Below are 21683 nucleotides of genomic sequence, written 5' to 3'. Positions count from 1 at the left end.
TCTTTTCTTTACTTCCAAACCCTTCTTTTTTTTTCTTGTTGGGTTAATTTTAGAAGGGTTCGAGATTTGTCCTATTTTTACTGCCTACTCAATTTTATTGGCCACAATAACAATATTTATAAAATACCACATCTAACCACTTACCAAATATTGAAAGTACAAAGCTTAAAATGTATTTAAGAAGTGTGTTATCTTTTCCCTTTCAATTAGTGTAAGATAGGTCTTTGCAACCACTTTGCGTGATTTTTAGGCGTACTCTCTAATGGAGTTTTTAAGCTTTTTTCCCCCATCTTTTACAAATTAAAGTAGTTTGGAGCCACATCTATATTGAACATATACTACTTTATAAAAGGCATTTATCAAATCCATCTACATGCTGATCTTGGTATTATCTCGATGTATGTATCAACTTAGCACTATACCTCTTAAGCTCTTATGGAAAAAAATGGATTTTAAGCTTCTTGTTATGAACTACCTATCCATTTTCTTGTAATATACCCATAGATGCATAATGGGATACTATATGCCACTGTATGTATAAACTCATGCATATTAAATGTCTTAGGTATTACGATGTTGGGCACAAAACACATTTCAATTGCCTTTACTAGGTTATAAAAGTCTAGAGTTTCTATCACTCAAAGCTATTTTTTTATTGCAAATAACAATTTAGAGTCAAGCTTTTCTGCAATCTTGACCCTCTAGGTTTCTTCAATGGTAAGGTCAATAATTATAGTAACCTATGCTTGCAATACTTGTAGCGTACTTATATATGAAAAATATATTATGAATTATGACTCAAAAAAAATGTCTAATTCCTCTTAGTTTGGTAGGCAAAAGCAAATTGCCTTAACATCATTTATGACATTGAGTAGATATTGGGGTATTGTGGTATTTTTGTCTAAGTTTGCTTTTAGTTATAGGTCCCTTCCCCTGATGGTATGGCTAATAGTGCTTACTCGCTCAAAAAGGCTAATGAGCTTAACATATTTTTTTAGACTTCTATCTCTATTTGGTTTCTTTGTTCTAGCTATGATCTTTATTTATTTTCTATATTTCTCCATCTAAATCTAGTGTTATGGATTTTAAGGAAAGTTGAGCTTTCATTAGGTGACCTATATTTCTCTCTAGCAATTTTTGATTGTATATGCATATAAGAGGATGATTGCTATAACTTGTTGAAGCCTTTTATTATACTTAGAAAACCCTATCTCTTATAGTTTCTAACTTGGTATCAAAGTATAATCTTAGCATAATTATTTATGAATCATAATCATAATCAAATCATGACTTCTCTTAATCTTTCTACATTGACTACTCCTCTATTGCACCGCTAGTTCTAACTTCTATTGAATAAACTAAGGTTTCTTTTCCATTAACTACTGCTGCTGCTAAATTGTTTTGTTCTATAATCTCCAATTCTTATCATGATGGTGATGTTATGATCCCCCTCTATAATTCCTATTAAGTTATATTTTTAAAGTTGATCAATAACAATTTTTTATATTGAAGAATGTCATACATATTGGGTTAAAACGTGTATATTTTTATTGATGTTTTTACTTATGCTCTTCCTTACATATTATTGTCACCAAAAGAACAAATCTAATGATTAACCTTTCTTTTCTCTGATAAAAACAACAAGATTAATTAATTATAAGTGCTTTTATCTCCTTCTTATTAATTAAAGTTCAGTTTATTGTGAGACATCATATAATATATGAAGGACTTTTAAAAAGCTTTTGCTTTCTTGTCCAATTCCAAGACCATACAACTATATGTTCTATGTCAAAGATCTAATTACCAAGAAGGTGCATTTTTTTGGTTAAAGTAAAGATGAGCTTTATGTTATCTTCAAGTTTTTGTACAATATCTTTTTTTCAAGCCTTCTTATCAACATATGTGTCTACCTCTCATGATATTAGACGTTGTCGGCTTAAGTATCCTAATTTATGAATTTTGAGTCTTTAACGTCTTATAAAAAAGTGTCCTGCATGACAATTTTTTTTTTTAATTTTAATTATCCAACATGTTTTTTATGAAAATCATCATGTTTGGCTTTAAGACCTACAGGTTACACAACTTTTGCTCCTCTTGAATTGATATTTAGTGATGTTTCAGGACCTTCCATTATGTTCTCATTAGATGGTTTTTGTTATTTTATGATTTTTTAGGATGCTTACACTAAATAAATATGGTTATTTTCTTTGGTTGCAAAATATGATGTCTTTGTTGTACTTTAAACTTCCAAGCTCTTATTGAATGAAAATTATTTATAAAAATTAAATCTATTCAAACAAAATTGGGTGGTGAATATATAAAATTAAATATATATTTTAAAACCATTGGTATTTAGCATTGAATAACTTGTCTTCATACTTATGAACAAAATAACACTATTAAAAGTCACCATCGATATATTGTTAAAACTAATCTTACTTGTTTAATGAAAAACACCTTAGAATTTTAGAGTTATGCATTTGAAACATCTATTTATCTAATTAATTGCATGCCAACTATTGTGTTGAAAATGATAACATACCATTTGAAACCCTTTTTCAATCTTCCTCGGGTTATAGTTTTCTTTGTACTTTTAAGTGTATATGTTTTCTATTCTTCCATCCATATAATACTTATAAGTTAGATTTTTTTTCATTATCTATTTCTTGTGTGTTTCTTGGGTTATTGATGCCTTGATTTGTCCTTAAAATGAATATACATTTCTTAACATGTTAGATTTCATGAAAATATGTTCCTATTTGAGAATTTTGAACAGATAGTATTACTACATACATTATCCATAAGTAAATCTCTACCATATTTGACATTTTTTCCATCTCAATATCCTAACCATTCTCTACATATACTCCCTCTCCTTGGTATATTTTAATAAGTAATAACATGATAATATACCTTTATATGGTTCTTCCTCTATTGATCACTGCTAAAGTACAATTTTTGTTTCTCAACTTACAAACTCTATATCTTTATGTCATCAAGTTTCACATGCTTTATCACCTTTTGCACGATCTACCTTATCTTTAAGTTTTCCTTCACAATTATCACCTTCTAGGTTAAATATAGTGGTTAATATCTCTAAATTTTCTCGTAAGTAGGTTATAAATGTTGACCTAATATCTCTAATTCAAGTCTCATGGTAGCATTCCATGGTCATTTCCCTAAAAAAGCAAGATTATTAATCTTTGTATAACTCTCTTTTAAGTCTCATGGATCCCTTCTCCTCATGAATATGAATCAATGACCTTTTAGGAGGATGCTAAATATTCATCATGGCATCATGCCATGCAATAGAGGATTAATGTTCTACACTCAAATGATATATTGACTCTAATATGTACTCAAATGGTATATGGACTCTAGTTTCCTTCATTTCTCTATGAATGTTATTAGTAGTTATTGGGTATATAAGATTAAGAGGTGAGATGATGGTAGCATTAAGAGATGTAAATATTGTTTAGTTTCTAGAGGGTTTACTCTATAATAGGGAAATAATTATTTAGGAACCTTTAATCCTACAGTTAAGCTTTATGATTAGTTCTTACTATTGTCATATCTCACTGTTATTTGATTAATCAGCTTAATGATCATAATGCTTTCTTGAATTAGATACTTCAAGAAGAGGTATATATGAAACAACCATCTAGTTTTATTCCTCCTACTATTTCCTTTCATATGTGTCACTTTCATAAGTTTTTGTATGGGCTGAAACAAGCTTCTTAGGTAAGGTTCAATCATTTAAGTGATTATATTCTTTTTATTGGTTTTCATGCTTCTAAAATGGATACCTTTCTATTCACTTTATTTGTAGGAGATAATATATTTTTCCTTACATGTGTATATTAGTTATTTTTTTTGCTTACATGAAGCACTTTGGTTATGCTCAACCATTTGATTCATTTACTAAGCTCAAAGTTTAAGTTGTGTGACTTAGGTTTTATGCATTACTTCTTAGGAATTGAAGTTAAACCTACCTTTAGAGGACTCATGGTCATATAACACAAGTATACTTTTGATATCCTTCACAAAGCATATATATCTTATTTTTTATATATATATATCCTCTTCTTCTAAGTTGGTAATAATGTTTAATACTCTATACTCTAATCATACACATTATAAACATATCATTGGTTCTCTTTAATATCTTACCTTTACCAAACCTTATACTTGTTAGGTTATCAATAAGGCATGCTAATTTATACATGCTCATTTTGATGCTCATTAAGCTAGGGTCAAACATATCATGAATTATTGAAAGGCTACAACCTCCTATTGTTTACATATCACTCGTGGCTATTCATTTTCTTTGTATGGTTTCACTATTACCAATTAGTGGTGGTGTTGATGATTAAAATTCCACTAAAACTATCCTGTGTATCTTAACAATACACCTATATTGTGGAAATCTAGGAAATAAAGAATAGTTGATCGCTCTTCGATGGAAATCGAATACAAGGCTTTAGCTGATGATATACTAAACTTTTATATACTTGTTCTTTGTTTTCAGAACATTAGCTTCCTTCTACTCTTATGACTACATTATAATGTGATAATTTAAGTGTTATTTATCTTTCTATGAATCCTATTTTTCATTCTTATACTAAGCATATTGAGATTGAATATCATTTTATTTATGATAGAGTTGCTAAAAAAGATATTCAAGTTTGGTTTATCTCTTATTAAGATCAATTACATGATGTTTTTAAAAAGCCTTTTCCTTATGCTTTCTTTGCTTATTTACGGTCCTAGCTTTATATGGAGTCCTCATCTTTAATTTAAAGGGGCATATTATGGGAAGTATTATTATGAGATTTTGGAATTTCCTTTATATTTATATTTTTACCTTGTATAAGATTATGATTATGTGTAGTGTGTTGTATGTTTGTTATTGTATACAACCTTATATATATAAGCGATGGCTATTATCTCTTATTGAATCCTCTAATTATATTTAAAAACCATATCTCTTATATTTCCTAACTCTAACCAGGGAGAGAATTTCCTAATAAGTTCTCACCAATGATTTTTATCACATGAACTTAATTAAGCATAAATCAACCATCAAATACCAAGCAAATCATTTGATGTTTAGAAAATGTGTTAAAACATCTTTTTATTAATCCAAAATAATAATTTACAAAGCTTGTATAATACAACTTTGTTCTAAAAAATATTATTCTAAACAAACTACTTCATTAATTCCTTTTATACTTTTAAACCCATATATGGTATGACTTTATTGATGCAATCTTGAATCTAACTAAAGTAGTATATAAGTTAATCTCTCAAAGCTTATTAATCCTTTACTAAATGTTGAGCTATGCCCTTTAATCTTATGACATAATTCTTGGCATCTTTAGATTAAATGTGATAACGTATAGTTTTCGAAGCCTAATGGTGTGCTTTTTTTTTTTTTTTGCATCATCTCTCTTATCTGTTAGAGTTTGCCTAATTAAGATAAATTCATCCTACTAGCTAAATAACTCTAATAGATGGTCATCCAACTATGTGATCAACTCTGCTTGATAGTCACATTATTCTTGAAGCATCTTTTTTGTTTTCTCCATTCCTTTAGTCTCATTTTAGGTATTTTTTATCTTGATTTCTAGCCTTCCCTTCTTTTCTTTTTTTATTTAAGCTTTCTAGTTAATTACCAATGTTGTATGCACCATTTCTTTTACCCTATGATCTTGTTCCCTTTTAGCTTATAACATCTAACATAACCAAAATATTGATATCTTCTCTCAAGTGCAGGAGTGTTGAAGTAATAAATAATCCTGCAAGACCGGGATCGAATCACATAGAGGTGAATGACACGACTAAAAGATTGATGGAGATCGAATCACATAGAGGTGAACTATCTAAAATTATAAACAATAAATAAAAAAGAGTTGAAGAGAATTTTTGAGATATGATATTGATGTAAGGATTAAAAAAGGATAAAATAATTGTCAATGTTAAAGGATCCACCAATGGTATTTGAAACAAGTATAGTATAAACTCTTATTATTGAATTGGAAACCACACACAAAGGAGGTTCCAATCAGATTATATATTGTTAACATGATTACATTAGTCATCTTATTCCATTAATGCTAATACTTGTAAATCTCGTCAAGCATTCATGATTATAACTTATGTTAACAACAAATCAAGTTCCTTTCATAGCTCAGGTGTCGGTTATTCCATACATTATGGGCTATGAAAGTGCCAAGCATTTGTTGTACCAAGTGTTATACAACATAAATCAAGATTAATCATTTAACAAGCAAAGTATTAAAAGTGAATAAGATAACAAATACAAAACATGTTAGTATCAAACATTAAAGTCCATATTAAGTTTACATTATACTTATTCTTACACCATTAGTGTAACCTTTTCACCTTGACTAAGAATACAAATAAGATATAAGTTAACTAAGTAAAGGAAAGGAAATGAAAGGCATAAACTTAATATTAATGAAAGCAAAGCATAAACATTACAAAAAATACAAAGAGAGAAAGGAAAAGCATGATCTTGATCTGGAAACCAAGATGCCTAAATGGATGCCTCAATGCATGGCAAATGCCTCCTTTTATAGGCTAAAATTTGAACATATTGATTTGATGACTAGTTGTTGAGTTCCACAACTTAACTTGGTGATAATCTTTATTTTCTTGTCTTAATAAAACATTATTACTAACGTCATAATTTGAATAGATAGTCTGTCATGAAAGTTCTAGAAAATTATCCCAGCTTTCAAAAAAAAAAAATAAGAGCATTTGGATTTATAGAACTTAAGATATGGGATGAACAATGAATAGTGTTTGGGCTGCAAGACAGATTTAGACTTCTCTTTTGATGCTAAGATTTGAACTTCCAAATGGTAGAATTGAGTCTACTCTCATGAATTTTTTAGGCCTATGTCTTAGCTTTCTAACCATATAAACCAAACTGAAATCCAAGATCTATAGCTCCAGATATAATCCAATGACTAAACAGTGTTCTAGTTTGGACTGAACCAGCATATTTTTTTTAAGCTTAGCCCTCTATTTTTCTTCTCAATTTTAGTAGTTGAACTCATCAATCAATCATTTCATTTATATGATAAGTCTACATTTAAGATGAATAATTATCATAAATTAAAGGCATCTTATATTTATTAGAAATGCTATTATAAAACATGCTCTAGTTAAGGAGTTATTGATACTTCAAGTGCAAAATGATGATATAAAATCTTGATAAAAATGCACTTTTAAGTATTAATCAACTTCCTTTTTAATTATGATTGAAATTCCTTAAAAACATATTATTGTTACTATATTTGAATCAACAAATCATCTATTATTCTTTCCATGATGAAAATCACATGCTCGAGTTGTAAAATTGGCCTATAATTTTATTATTTTTGCACCCATCCCCCCTAAATTTGAGTTTAGACCAAGATAGTAAGACCTTTGCTATCCTTGGATCTCCTTCTAAATATCATTCATGGTTTAAGCCATCAATCTCCATAAACCCTCAAAAGATGGAACCTAGTACCCCTTTTCTTTTATTTGTTTCCATATTAGATGCTTAAGAGTAACCTTACCATTGACTCTTCTAATAGTCATTGTCGCGAGGTGCGAGCCAGCGCAACATCATCTAGCAATAGCGGAGGCTCTTGTAATGCCTCTAGTGTGAGGTGTTGTGTGTTGAAAAGAGTTTTTTGGATTTAATCATAAAATTATGATTAAGGTTCAGGAGTCATCACCTAGTATTATAGTCACTAGGAACATATGGTCTGCGAGAGTCTGAGACTGGTTATGCAAGGGGAAGACGCATCACCCCTAGTACACCCTAGTATTATGGTCACTAGGAACCTATGGTCTGCGAGAGTCTGAGTAAGAGACTGGTTATGCAAGGGGAAGACGCATCACCCCAGTGCACCCTACCTAAGGTAAGCTGCATTGTTGTTTTTTTTTAGTCGAGTATCTGTTGGTCTTTTCTAAGGCTCAAGGCAAATTTATCTTCATGAGAGAGTCTTTACCTTATCGGATTAAATCCTAACCGTTCTAAAATTTGAATTTTAGCATCGTATTTCTACACCTTGTATCTTTAATACTTGAGAGAGTGCTTTATCATATAATTTTACAACCTATAAATATTGAAGTCTACAATTGGATCTTAAAAAAAATTGAAAAAAGATTTTTGATATGCTAGTCAAATCCTAATGGATAATCATAAATTGATTATGATATCCATTTTTGGATTTTTTTTAAACATGAAAAAGATACAAATTTTGTTTTTTTTTATATGAAAAATATGCTTGGAAAAATATCAGGATTTGGTCATATGCAACAAAATATTTTTTTTCTTTTTGAAAATGTTTTGAAATTTTTTTATTTTTTGAAATATTTTGAAGAAAACCAGGTATTTTAATACCAGATTTGTATTTTACAGTGTAAATATATAACCCGATATTATGCAAAATTGATAGAAAAACATGCGAGAAAATCATAATTGTTTGAAATGATTTTTTGAAAATTTTTGGATTTTTTTTAAAAAAGGGATAGTCTGTTGCATGAACAGAGGATGTGAATTATAATTCACGCCCACTATTTATACGTGAATAGTAGGACATGAATTATAATTCATGCCCTCTGTTCACTAATCAGAGGTTGCGAAGAAGAAGAAGAAGGGGAAGCGGAGAGAGGGCGAACAACCTGGCGTAGTGGTGGTCTGGCCAAGGATGACAGTGTGTTGCGGTGGTTGCAGCAGTGGAGGCCAGCATCAGCTACGAAAGGAAGAAGAAAAAGTTGCAAAGGAGAGAGAAATGCTGGAATGAGAAAAAGGAAAGAGTCTCGGTGGCCGCTTGGTGGTAGAAATGATGAGGGGCTGACGTGAGGATGGCAACTGAGGCTGTGACATAAATGGTAGCCAGCGGAGGAAGAAAGAAGGAGAAGAAAATTTACAGTGGGGAGAAGGAGGAGAGGAAGGAGAGGAGAGAGAAATTCAAGGTGCCTGATCTGCCACTAGATAGGAGTTGGGTAGATGGAAATGATGGTGGTAAAGCCAGTGATGGTGGTGGTAGTGGCTGAAGGCCACGGTGGAGAGAGAAAGAAAAAAATATGTAGAAAAAAAAACTGGTTTTTTGGCTGTCTTTGGATCCAATTTTCTCCTCTCTCAAGTCATGAAATCCATCTCTATTTATAAGCGGTGGAAGAGGGCAATCTTGTCTACACTAGAAAAAAATTACAGCCCTTGATTCAATTGGAAAAGATCCCAACCATTGGCTCAAAGTAGGCATCATGAGTTACAAAATTTACAGATAAAAGCTGACTGAGTTAGCTTATTTAGGTTGTCACCAGAGATGATGCATTGTCATTTAGCTTGAATTGATCACATGAACTATGAAAGGAAGAAGAACAAGTTGCAAAGGAGAGAGAAATGCTGGAATGAGAAAAAGGAAAGAGTCTCGGTGGGCGCTTGGGGGGAGAAACAATGAGGGGCTGACATGAGGATGGCAGCTGAGGCTATGACAGAAATGGTAGCCAGTGGAGGAAGAAAGAAGGAGAAGAAAATTTATAGTGGGGAGAAGGAGGAGAGGAAGGAGAGGAGAGAGAAATTCAAGGTGCTTGATCTGCCACTAGAGAGGAGTTGGGTAGATGGAAATGATGGTGGTAAAACCAATGGTGGTGGTGGTGGCTGAAGGCCATGGTGGAGAAAGAAAGAAAAAAATATATAGAAAAAAAAACTGGTTTTTTGGTTGACTTTGGATCCAATTTTCTCCTCTCTCAAGCCATGAAATCCATCTCTATTTATAAGCGGTGGAAGAGGGCAATCTTGTCTACACTAGAAAAAAATTACAGCCCTTGATTCAATTGGAAAAGATCCCAACCATTGGCTCAAAGTAGGCATCATGAGTTACAAAATTTACAGATAAAAGCTGTTGAAGTTAGCCTATTTAGGTTGTCACCAGAGATGATACATTGTCATTTAGCCTGAACTGATCATATGGAGTTATAGATAAAGTGCAAAGGATTATTTTCGTTTAAGATTTGTTAAATTTGATGGATGTTAGGTACTTAAAATGCAGCTGCAAAGTAGGCAACCAGATCAGTTTTTTCAGAGAGAAAAAGAAGATAATGAATAGTGATTATTCCTTTTTTGCCAAAGTTTATTTTAGTCCTTCCTCTTTCAATTGCTTTTAATTGAACCCTAAGTGACCTTAAAATTTTTCATTTAATGCAATTAAACCCCTAATTTCATTCAATTAACTTGGTAAAAATTAAATTTGGTCTCTTAAAATTTCAATCTTCTCAATTAAGCCAAAATTAGACTGCCAAACTTATTTTTTCACCAATTAAACTCAAAATAAAATTAATTTGACCCATTTAAAGTATAATTAAGTCCTTTCACATAATTAAATCCTTCAATTGGATCCAAATTAATTCTTAAACATAATTATAATTTAATTTGGCCCATGATTAAATCAAATTGGCTTATTAATTATGTCATTGGACTCAATTTTTATGCAAATTCATCCAATAATCATTCAATTTGACCTTGAATTTGTATTTTTCTTTATTTTTTGGCATAATAGGGTACAATTAGGCCTTGAATTTTCTCAAAAAATTACAGTTTGATTTTTTTTTTGTAGCCCTCCTTAATTTACTTTCTTCACATTGTCAGCCTTTATTTTACTTTTTTATTTTGAAAAAAAATTAATTTTTGGAGAATAACTCAAAATTGAGTTATGACAGTCATGACCATTCTAGGATGCTTCTAAGCTTGTTTTACTAATTCTAGTAAGTTTATTAAAACTTTAAATTCGTTATAGAGTAAGCTAAACCAACAATTCTTAAAATGAATTGCTTAAATTGCAATTATCATATGATCATGTTAAGGAAATAACTAATGCAACATCAAGTGCCCACCAATAGGACCATAAGTAATCACCATAACATGTAAGATAATATTGAAAATAGACATATCATATCATCCAATGAAATGAAAATTTTCATAAGTTTGAACCATCAGCTCCTACATAGTCTTTCCTTACTCTTTTAGTGTGTGCTTAACAAATTTTTCTAATGTTAAGCATAAATAACATGGTGTTCCAACTAAACCTAATATATTCTCATCTATGATAAGACTTATTATCTAAACAAATAACTATCATCAACATCTCAAATAAGCCTTTCGTTTCTTTTTATAATAATTAAAAGATGAAAAGGTCTCGACTAATACTGTTGCTACTAGATTAATCTTAAAGGAGACCTCACTTTTAAATATATTGGTAGCCTTAAAGTCAATCACTTCTTTTATTGACAAGAAAATGATTAAACCCTAAATGCCTCAAGTTAAAATCCTTAAATGAGTTTTTTTTTTTTATCTTGTAATCTCATGTTCAATATAGGTTTCAATATGTTTTATAACAAACCCTGATTGAAACCTTGCTTAGTCATATGTTCTACCATTCTCTTATGGTCTACTTTAGTCAACTAAGCATAATTCTACTTTGGTTAACTAGGTAAATTTGATGGAGTTTGTTCTTTTAGCGTATAAAATTACACCAAGTATAATTTTGGACAACCTAAAAGATAATTATACTCCTTAAGAATATGAGTCATGAATCATGTCTACAATATCAAAAGTAAGGCATTTGTATTTTAGGTGCCATAACCTTATCATAACCTAGAGATATAAGGGTTGTACTCGAATCTTGAGTAGTTAAGCTATATCTCCATACCTTTTTTAGAAGTTAATATGGTCTTGTAAAGATAATATCTCCTAACAATCTAGTAGTTGACTGACTCTAGTAATCTAGATTTAAACATCATTAGAGATAACATCTCCTAACAATCTAGTAGTTGACTGACATTAGGTATCATGTTTTTCAACTTCACTCACTCTAGTAATCTAGATTTAAACATCATTGATAAGAAATCTTCCTTATCATATTTTTCTTTTTTGACATGATATTCATATTTTCAATGGTAATCTCAATATGTCCCAACATCTTATATTTTTAATAAGGGTTAGTGGAGAAATGGTAATGTCACTCTAAGCACTAATGAATATGATTTATCATGATATAATTCATGTCATATCAAGAGTGAACCTTGGTGGATATGATCTAGCTTGTATAAAAGTTTGGCTCAGCTAGTTTATCCGTAAAGATTTTTTAGGTTCCTAGATTATCCAAATTACCAGTTGAGTAATCGACCTTATAACCTTATACAACATGAATTAAAAAAAATAACTTCACAATACCCAAATGAATATAATGAGTTCCAATCTTAGTGGAAGTTTAAGTGAGCATTAATAGATATAAGTCACATTCAACACTTAAATTTCCTTATCTAATTCTTAAAAGGGATGAACTTGGGTTTAGAGTCTTTATTAGGTTTTTGTGAAGTGTATAAAAACTTGAAAAAAATATTCATGCACATTCAATTTAGTAGATTAAATAAACATAACATAAATAAATGTATAAAATTAAACAAAACAAATAAAATAAATACTTAACAATAAATGACAATAAAGAAATTAGAAGAGATAACATGTGTGTGTGTGTGTATAACCCTAACATTATATATATAACCCTAACATTTTTAATGAGGTCGTTATATTGTCACACTCAATATAAAAATAAGAGCTTTAAAAAATTAAAGGAAGACATGGAAAATAAAGCCTCCACTTAGTTCTTTGAGGATACTAAGAATCCTAAAATGCAAATTGGTTTCAAAAATTCAAGTAAAGGGTTACTTATTTTTAAGGAAAGATATACATCACCTTTACTATATTATTTCAGTGCAAGGTTATTTTTGCCATGTGTTTTCTCCTAAATTTAGTTTACTATTTCATCAGATGTCCAAATTATCTTATGAGCTTATTTATAAATTATTTATTGTTGGTGGATGTTCATCAAGTTAGCATTAAGGCCTGAATAAAGAGTCTCCTAACTTGATATTTTTTTAGTTTTATTTATTTATTTATAAATATTTTGTAACATTTTTATCATTATTTATTTATTTTCTAACAAAAAGTTTTTAAAAAAAAAGTTGAAAAGAAAACTACACTCATTCCATATTAGTACATGCTTAAAAAAGACTCATGGACTTATTATTGATCTTTTTTTTATTTAAAAATATCACACTAGGCATTGATCTTTAAAAATAGGATACGTAGGTCATTGAAATTCAAGTTTTCAAAATGTCTCATGATTAAAAAAATTACAACTCATTATTAAAATCATTTTAATGTTAAAAACATCATGTTAGCCTACATCATTTCTGCAAACTAGGAGACATATCTACCTCATTGTTAAAAATAAAGGTAAGGAAAAAATCAAGACATATTAAGTTAATGAAAAACTCGTTGAGAGAATTTTTGTTCCTTTTTTAAAATGAATATTCACACACACACACATACATAAAAAGACAAATGTGTAATTTTATAAAATGATCATAACATTAATATGAAGCTAATAAAAATAAAATAAAAATGCATGAATGAATAGTGTGCATGTCTAAACAATAACATGTTTAATATTTTTTAATTTGAATACTAAACTTTGAATGCAAATATTTCATGAAAAAGAAAAGAAAGGGAAAAAGACTTGAGCTTAACTTAGGGGCAGTTCCAAATATGAAAGGATTTTAAGTGGTGGTTATTAGTGGTGCAAAACCATAACTTGCTAGAGGTGCTAGGGTTTTTAAGTGGTTTTATCTCTTTATCTTTGGCTTTCTTTCTCTCTTTGGTTTTTTCTTCTTTATTTTTTTCTTCTTTCATTTTTTTCCCTCTTATTCTTCTTCACCCATTCAATATTAGCTGGCTCAGAATACGTGTTTTTAGCTAGAAAAAAACCCATACTCTTTATTTAGGCTTTTCTTTACATTCAAGGTTCCTTTTCTTTCTCTTTTTCTTCTTCTTTCTTATATGTTTTTTTAGATCGAACCCACACTTTTCTCAACTAAACTCTCTCTCTCTCTCTCTCTCTCTCTCTTTTAATTTTTCTCTCTTTCTCTTGGCATTTTTTTCTCTCTAGTTTGGTTCCTTTATTTCTTGTTTTGCCTATTATTTATATAAAATGATGAAACTACTAGAACCTTTCTTATTAGAATGATCATGGCCATTAGTTTTCTTCGATCAGTCTCAATCTTCTACTATGATTGTATACTTTGGGCAAGCATGTTCGGGTTATTTTCTTTACATCAATTTTTCAATGGTTTTAAAGGGTCAAACGCATATATAAAGGTCAAAACACATATATAAGGGAGCTAATCTGGCTTTGATCTATGTAGTAAATATGTAAACTCATATTAATATTTTAGATGATGTTGAATCCATGGCTAATACAACTAAAAAGTTGTTTTTACAGGCTAATCTAATGGCAGGACTTGAAAACATAACCTGCATTAACATGCACAAGTTTTACCACCATACATATTGTCTTGGGTCGTACTGGAATGTTAATTTGGCTTTGCATGCAAAGTCCAGGTTGTTCCTACTCTCTTATTAATTTGTCTTATCATAAAAAGTTTCTTTCATTGTTAGTTATAGGGAATGTTATCTATTCATCTAAAAAATAAAAAAAATAAACATGTCATTTATTTGGAAGAATGAAAGAATTAATTTGTTCAAACCTTTGGCAATTTTCAGCTAAAAATTCTTAGCTTATATTCTTCAACCTATTGGCAAAAACTATTGGACAACAACAAGCGAATTACTAGTTCAACTAGTGACATGTCAAGTTCCTCTTTTCTCTATTAGATCATAGTTGTAGCAAAAAAATTACAGTAATGATCATTTAATGGACCGATCAAGTTATTTATCTTATTTTAAAAAAAAAGTACACATATCATTTATTTAAAAGAATAAAAAAATTAATTTGCTCAAACCTTTTGCAGTTTTTAGCTAAGAATTCTTATTTACCTTAGTCTCTATTTTTTAACCTATTGGTAAAAAATATGGGGCAATAGTAGGCAAATTACTAGCTTAATTTATGACTTATTAATTTTTCATTTTCTCTATTAGTTCGTAGTTGTAGTAAAAAAGATTACAATAATGATCATTTAATAGACCGATTAAGTTATTTATCTCATTTTTAGCTCACGGGGACCTCATTAGGTATATCATATTTAGTGCCAAAAGTGTTGGCTAATATCACTCAGATGAATTATATAACACTCACAAGAAGCTTTCGTTAATAGACACATTTTTAGTGGATTACAAGGCAATATTTAGTACTCTCAAATTTTTTATTATAAGAATTCCATAATATATATATATAAAAGCATGTCTTTAACAAACTTCAAAGATTTTAAAACAAACATTAATTCCATAACATTAGTGACTTTCATGTCACTTTATTTTAACAATGACTTAATATGCTTTGTTGTTAACAAATAAATTTAATCATTGGCATTCTCCCTTTTTAAACTTGTTCCATTCATCTCTGTAACTCCAAACTTTACACACACACACACACACACACACACACACACACACACACACACACACACACACACACACACACACACACACACACATGTGATCTTAAGATTTTGTGAAGATGAGTAAAATAAACTATAGCTTAATGATCCTTTAACAAAACGCAAAATCCTCTTTGTTGCTTTTAAATGTGAGCTTCTTAGTCTTTCTATATACCACTTAATCAAACCAACTCTTAATAAAATATATGGCCTGTCAAATGTTAAATATCACATACATCCCACAATAATCTTATAGTATGTTGGATTTACTAAAGCTCCTTCCTTTTCTTTAGTTAATTTGATTTTGTGCTCGGCTGGATTATCTATAAGTTGATAGTCTTCCATATCAAACTTCTTCAACACCTCTGCTGTATACTTGGTTTGTGAAATAAAAATTTCATTACTACACCACTTCATTTTTATTCCTAAAAAATAAGTCATGAGACCTAAGTTTGTTATTTCAAATTTATTTACCATGGATTGCTTGAAATCCTGAATTATAATGAAATTGTCACATGTAAAACTTAGATAATTAATGTAGTCTATAAAGAGATTTCTTCAATCTGTAGACCTTTTCTCTTCTTTTTTTAACCAAAAAGCTAGGTGGCTGGTCTACATATACTTCCTCTTCAAGGGTGTCATTTAGAAAGGTTGACTTAACATTTATCTAGTGTAACTTCTATTTTTTTTAGCTGTTAAAAAAATCATTAATCTTACTATTCCTAAACTTACAACTGGAGCAAAAAAAATATTTATAGTCAACTTTATATTATTGTTTACACCTATTTGTTAGTAATTTGGCTTTATATTTCTCAACTTTTCCTTTTGCATTCCTTTTAGTTTTAAAGATTCATTTTACTTTTATTGTATTGTGTCTTTCTAAAAGTGTTGTCAACTCCTATCTATTTTTCTTTTTGATAGAATTGATTTTCTCCTTCATTACCTTATTCCATTTAGATTCTTAGGAAGCTTAAATTCTTAGTAAGCTTATTTAAAGGTAACATGATCATTAGTTGAAAGTAAGCAAAACATACTAACATCATCAAAATTGATTCTTTTTGGTACATCATATATTTCTTATATTCCTTTTATGCTTTTTGAAGCTAGACTTTAAAGACTAGTAAGACTATCAACTTGAGTAGATGTAGATGGTGCAACTGGATTTCTTCTTCATCATTTTGAACTTGTTCTTCTTCTACTATTAGTCTCCATGGTTGATTTTCAATATTCCAATCCTATAGTTTTTTTTACTAAACTTCACATCTATTGACATAATAACCTTCTAAGTTATTAGATTATACAATTTGTAACCACATAAATTTTCTCCATATCCCAACAATAAATATTTTTGGCTTTTATCTTAAAGCTTGGCTCTTTTTTCTTCTTAGATTTTGGCATATGATCATTGCAAAAAATTCTCAAATGCTTAACTCTTGGTTTTTTCAGACTCCATATATTCCAATCCTATAGTTTTTTTTACTAAACTTCACATCTATTGACATAATAACCTTCTAAGTTATTAGATTATACAATTTGTAACCACATAAATTTTCTCCATATCCCAACAATAAATATTTTTGGCTTTTATCTTAAAGCTTGGCTCTTTTTTCTTCTTAGATTTTGGCATATGATCATTGCAAAAAATTCTCAAATGCTTAACTCTTGGTTTTTTCAGACTCCATACTTCTTCTGGTGTAATATTTTAAAGTCTCTTTATAGGAAACCTATTTAATAGATGCATAACGCACACTACTACATCTCCAAAAAAATTCTTTTAGACAATTTCTTTTTTGTTTTTCAACATACATGTAACCATATTTATAATGCTTCCATTCTACTTTTCAGACACCTCATTATGTTGTAGGGCAAAAGGCATAATAAGCTGATGTATAATGATATTTCTTTACAATAAACATCAAAATCATGTAAAATATACTTTATACCCTTAGCTATTCTTAAACACTTCATTTTGCAATCACTTTGATTTTCTTTAAGTTTTTGAACTCTTTCAATTAGCTTAACACGTTCTTGTTTTATTTTAATACATATATTCATGTCTTACCGCTAAAAACATCTCTGAAAATAAGTACATGTTATCATCAATTAAAGTAGGTTTGGTAGGACCATACATGTTTGAATACACTAGATCAAGAGGTTGAGATGCTCTTAAACTTTTTCTTAGAAATGCTTCATTTTTTTATTTTCCATTACATAAACTTCACATATTCTGTTTGTGTGATATATCTTTAGTATTTCAAGAACCATTTAGTTCTTCTCTAATAATATCAATGATATATAATTTAAATGACCATAACATAGATGCTGAAGATTTGACATATTGATTGTTTTTTACTTAAAATAGTTTGACTTATATATATATATATATAAAGGAAACATTTTATTCTTTATCATTTTTACATAAGCAATTACAACTCTAGATTCATAAAAAATTCTCAGATTCTTATCTTTCATTTGCACTACAAATCCTTTCTCCAAAAATTATCCTAAACTCAGAATATTGTTCTTCATATTTAAAACGTAAAACACTTTTGAAATGAACTTTTTCTTACCATTCTTAAGCTTAATAAGAATCCTGCCTCTTCCTTTAACAGATATTTGTGAAAGATCTCTAAAAGTAATATTGTCTGTATAATTCTCATCTAAATCAAAAAATACTTCCTTCATTCCATATATATAATTAGATCCTCCTATATCTAAATACCATGTGTTGGAGTTACTACTATCAAATTTTTCACAAGCCAACAACAAAGCAGTTTTTCAGAATCAAGTCCCTTCTCATCAAAGTAAATATTTTTATCTTCAAATTTATATTGTGAACAATCTTAAGCGAAATGATCATACTCCTTACAATTATAACATTGAACATTTGCATTATTGTTCCTTTATTTTGAATATCCACCACGACTTCTTTCTCTACTTCTATAACATCTTCTGGAGTTGAAACTTTGATTTCTTATTCCATAAGTTTATTAATTTCTGGATGATCTTCTTCCTCTTTCTATTTTGTAGAAGAATCTTTCTATTTGAAATGATCCTCTACTAAATCTAGCAACATTTTTTACAATTAAATTTTTATGTAATACTTTCTCAGGAGATCTTTCTATTTTTTATCAATTTTCTGTTTATGGGCTTGCAAAGATCCCATTTATTGTTAAATCTTCAAAATCCTTTACTTCGTCAATTGTTACTACCATATGAATCCAAATACCTCAAGATCTTCTCCATCAAATGAACATCATTAATATTTATACCATTCCTTCTCATTTGATGTACTAAAGAGATTACTTTTATGAAGTAATATGAAATTGTTTCATTATTTTTTTTATTTAGCTTCTTAAAATCTCCTTTCAATGTTTGCAATCATACCTTTTTACCCTTTCAACTTTAATATAACTCTTTTTAAGAATTATGTTTCTTTTGAAGTCTTTACAAGTGTCACTATCTCAAGAGTTGCTTCATGAAGCCCTGGATAATGATAAATAGAGCTTTATTATTCTTTTTTTTTTTAATTTTCTCAAAACTTGTTTTTTTGTATTGCTCGTTGTTTTGTATTCTCTTGTTGATTTTGGTTCATTATAATTATTTTTAACTAACTCCTATAATTTTTTTGATCTTGACGATACCTTATATTAAATACAACATAAATCATATTTTTTTTTTTGTTTTTGTAAGACAAGGAATATGAATTTGAGTACTATTATTACTAGAAATCATAGTTACTCTTAAGCTCTAGTGCCAAATCTGTTAGAAAATATCACTCAGACGTGGAGGAGGAATTGTATAACACTTATAAGAAGCTTTTGCTATACATACATACATGCATATATATATATATATATATATATATATGAAATTATCATAATAAGAAGTGTGAGATTACTAATCTTTAGTGTCTTTTATTCCACCAAAAAAAATGTATGTATATATAATTTTACAAACTTGAAAGATTTTAATTGAACTTTTGACTCAGTAAACTAACACTAATTCCATAACATTATTGACTTTCATGTCAGTTTATTAATACTGACTTTAATGTTCTTGGTTTTCAAGAAACAAGTTTAATCACCAACAGAAAGTGCCAAGGACTCAGCACTTTCTGGAGCTTGGATTCCATATGATCCCAAATTGCCCTTCCCTGTAAGAGAGCTTTTGAAATGATAAAATCTCAAGTTATTGCATTGAGAACTTTCGAAAGCTCTCAGTGAATTGTTAACTGTGTCATTTCATGCTATTCCTTGCACATGAGGAAACGAATCTGGAATTTTTAGTTTTGTTTTTACTAGCTAGCGTGCCATTACTGGACACTCAATGATTAGTGATAAGTGCTCTCTCTCATTGTGCTACTTTTTTCTATCAAATTCTCTGCGGATGGTGTTCAGACAAATTAGTCTCAAGAACAATGCTTGGACATGATTACGGGAAAATTATTGAACCGTTCCCATTACTGAAAGCATTGTTTGCACTGTGCGTCCATGACTCAAGCACTAACTGTGATAGAGTGTCTTGAGCTAGCTGGCTGATTTTAATTTATTCGTAAGAAAACAATGAAAAAGTGAATCCACATGGGATATTTGATCAGCAATTGCCATGATAGTGATTCAACCCTTTAGTGCTAGATAGGCTCGACCCTCTAGGTTGGCCCACCCTTGGAATGGTCATGTTTCCATTAGTTGGATGCTGTCGAAGTGTCATACATGAAACTTATTGTCTTGTTCGGCTTCAAAGGTGTATCCTCTGCCGTGAGAGAATTTGACTAAGTCTTGACCCCGTATATATGCAAAAGATTCTTGATGCTCGAACTCTATGCATAAACATATCAGTGGCTGTTGCTATTTGTACCGATTCCTCTTGTGTATTTGCCTACTTCTCTATTAGAAACTAAGAAACTACTAATGATCAATGAAATATTATGAACTTTTTGTTCATTTCATATACATATTTTTCTCTTGACCGCAGAGTCTAATAAGAATTTGTAGAAACTGAGCTTGACCTCTGCAAAGAGGATGAAGAATTTAGGAACTCAATGCAATCTTCAATAGCTTCAGCTCTTTGAGAGTCTCCTGCCTCAGCGAGTGATCTTGATCTTGGCAAACTTGATGAAGTAACCTTACGAGAAGATTTCCTTCCCATGGACACAAAACGTAGAACTCTTGCTACCTTAGCTCCGAGGCGCCTTAGTAGTCTTGCTGGTGAAAATTTTGAGGTTCTAGGAAGCCTAAAAGAGAAAATTCCAGCAATCTTCTTCCTGTTTCCACCTACCCTTGTTCCACTTCCATGTTTAAGAAAGATTGTTGGCTTATCATTTTCATCAGGACTGAAACTTAGTCGCTTGCTTTCTTTGCGTGACATTTTGGACTAGTAGCGGAGAGTTCCAATGAGAAAAAAACCCTTGCTTGTTTTGAGATAGAGAAAGAAACAGTGCATGGAGGGGGGGGGAGGGAGGGAGGGAGAGTTGTGAACAAGAAGGGGCAGTTGGTAAGTTTGCAGGGGGTATTTATTGATGAAAATTAATGTGACATAAAGAGAAGGGAAAGGAAGATACTGATCAAGATAAAGGTCAAATATTGGATTAAGGCTTCTCATCGAAAGGAGGAATAGACAGTTGTATTTGTGAAAATTTATACTTGTTATGAGGTGTAAGAAATGGTATTTGATATTTGTTTAATAAGTATTTTTTATTTATAAATATATTTAAAAAAATTATTTTTTATATCAATATATTAAAATAATCTGAAAATATATAAAAATATTTTTTTGAATTTTGGCAAATCCATTTGAGCTACACTTTCAAGCGTGTATAAAAATATTTTTTTGAATTTTGACAAATCCATTTGAGCTACACTTTCAAGCGCAAAATGAAAACTATATTTAGGTGTATTTTAAAAGTATATTAGTAAAAGATATTAAATTAATGTTATTTTTAGTTTTTTTCAATAATATTGATGAAATGATATTAAAAATAAAAAATATCTGAAATAAAATTACTTTATTATATTTTTAAATAAAAAATATTTTTTAAAAATAAATGATAAACCAGCCAGCCGTTTGGTTCAACTTCTCAAAATGATAAACATACTCTGTAACCAGCCAGCCGTTTGGTTCAACTTCTCACCACTTCGTAAGGGATACCTGTAGCCATGCATGAGACATGTACATGGCATGTTCACCGAATTCTACAT

The 21683-nt window shown here is 29.9% G+C and overlaps 1 protein-coding gene across 1 annotated transcript; it reads right to left on the bottom strand.

The window, feature by feature from the left end:
* Positions 1–20275: 20275 nt before the first annotated feature.
* On the bottom strand, positions 20276–21057 carry LOC105141769 (josephin-like protein). The gene has a single exon (XM_011049120.1). The coding sequence runs from the start codon at positions 20851–20853 to the stop codon at positions 20464–20466; it is 390 nt and encodes a 129-aa protein (XP_011047422.1). The 5' UTR covers positions 20854–21057; the 3' UTR covers positions 20276–20463.
* Between the last annotated feature and the right edge of the window lie 626 nt (positions 21058–21683).

This window comes from Populus euphratica, unplaced genomic scaffold, assembly GCF_000495115.2.
Source record: "Populus euphratica unplaced genomic scaffold, PopEup_1.0 scaffold130.1, whole genome shotgun sequence".
Taxonomy (NCBI): Eukaryota; Viridiplantae; Streptophyta; class Magnoliopsida; order Malpighiales; family Salicaceae; genus Populus; species Populus euphratica.
This window is presented reverse-complemented; position numbering and strand designations above follow the sequence as displayed.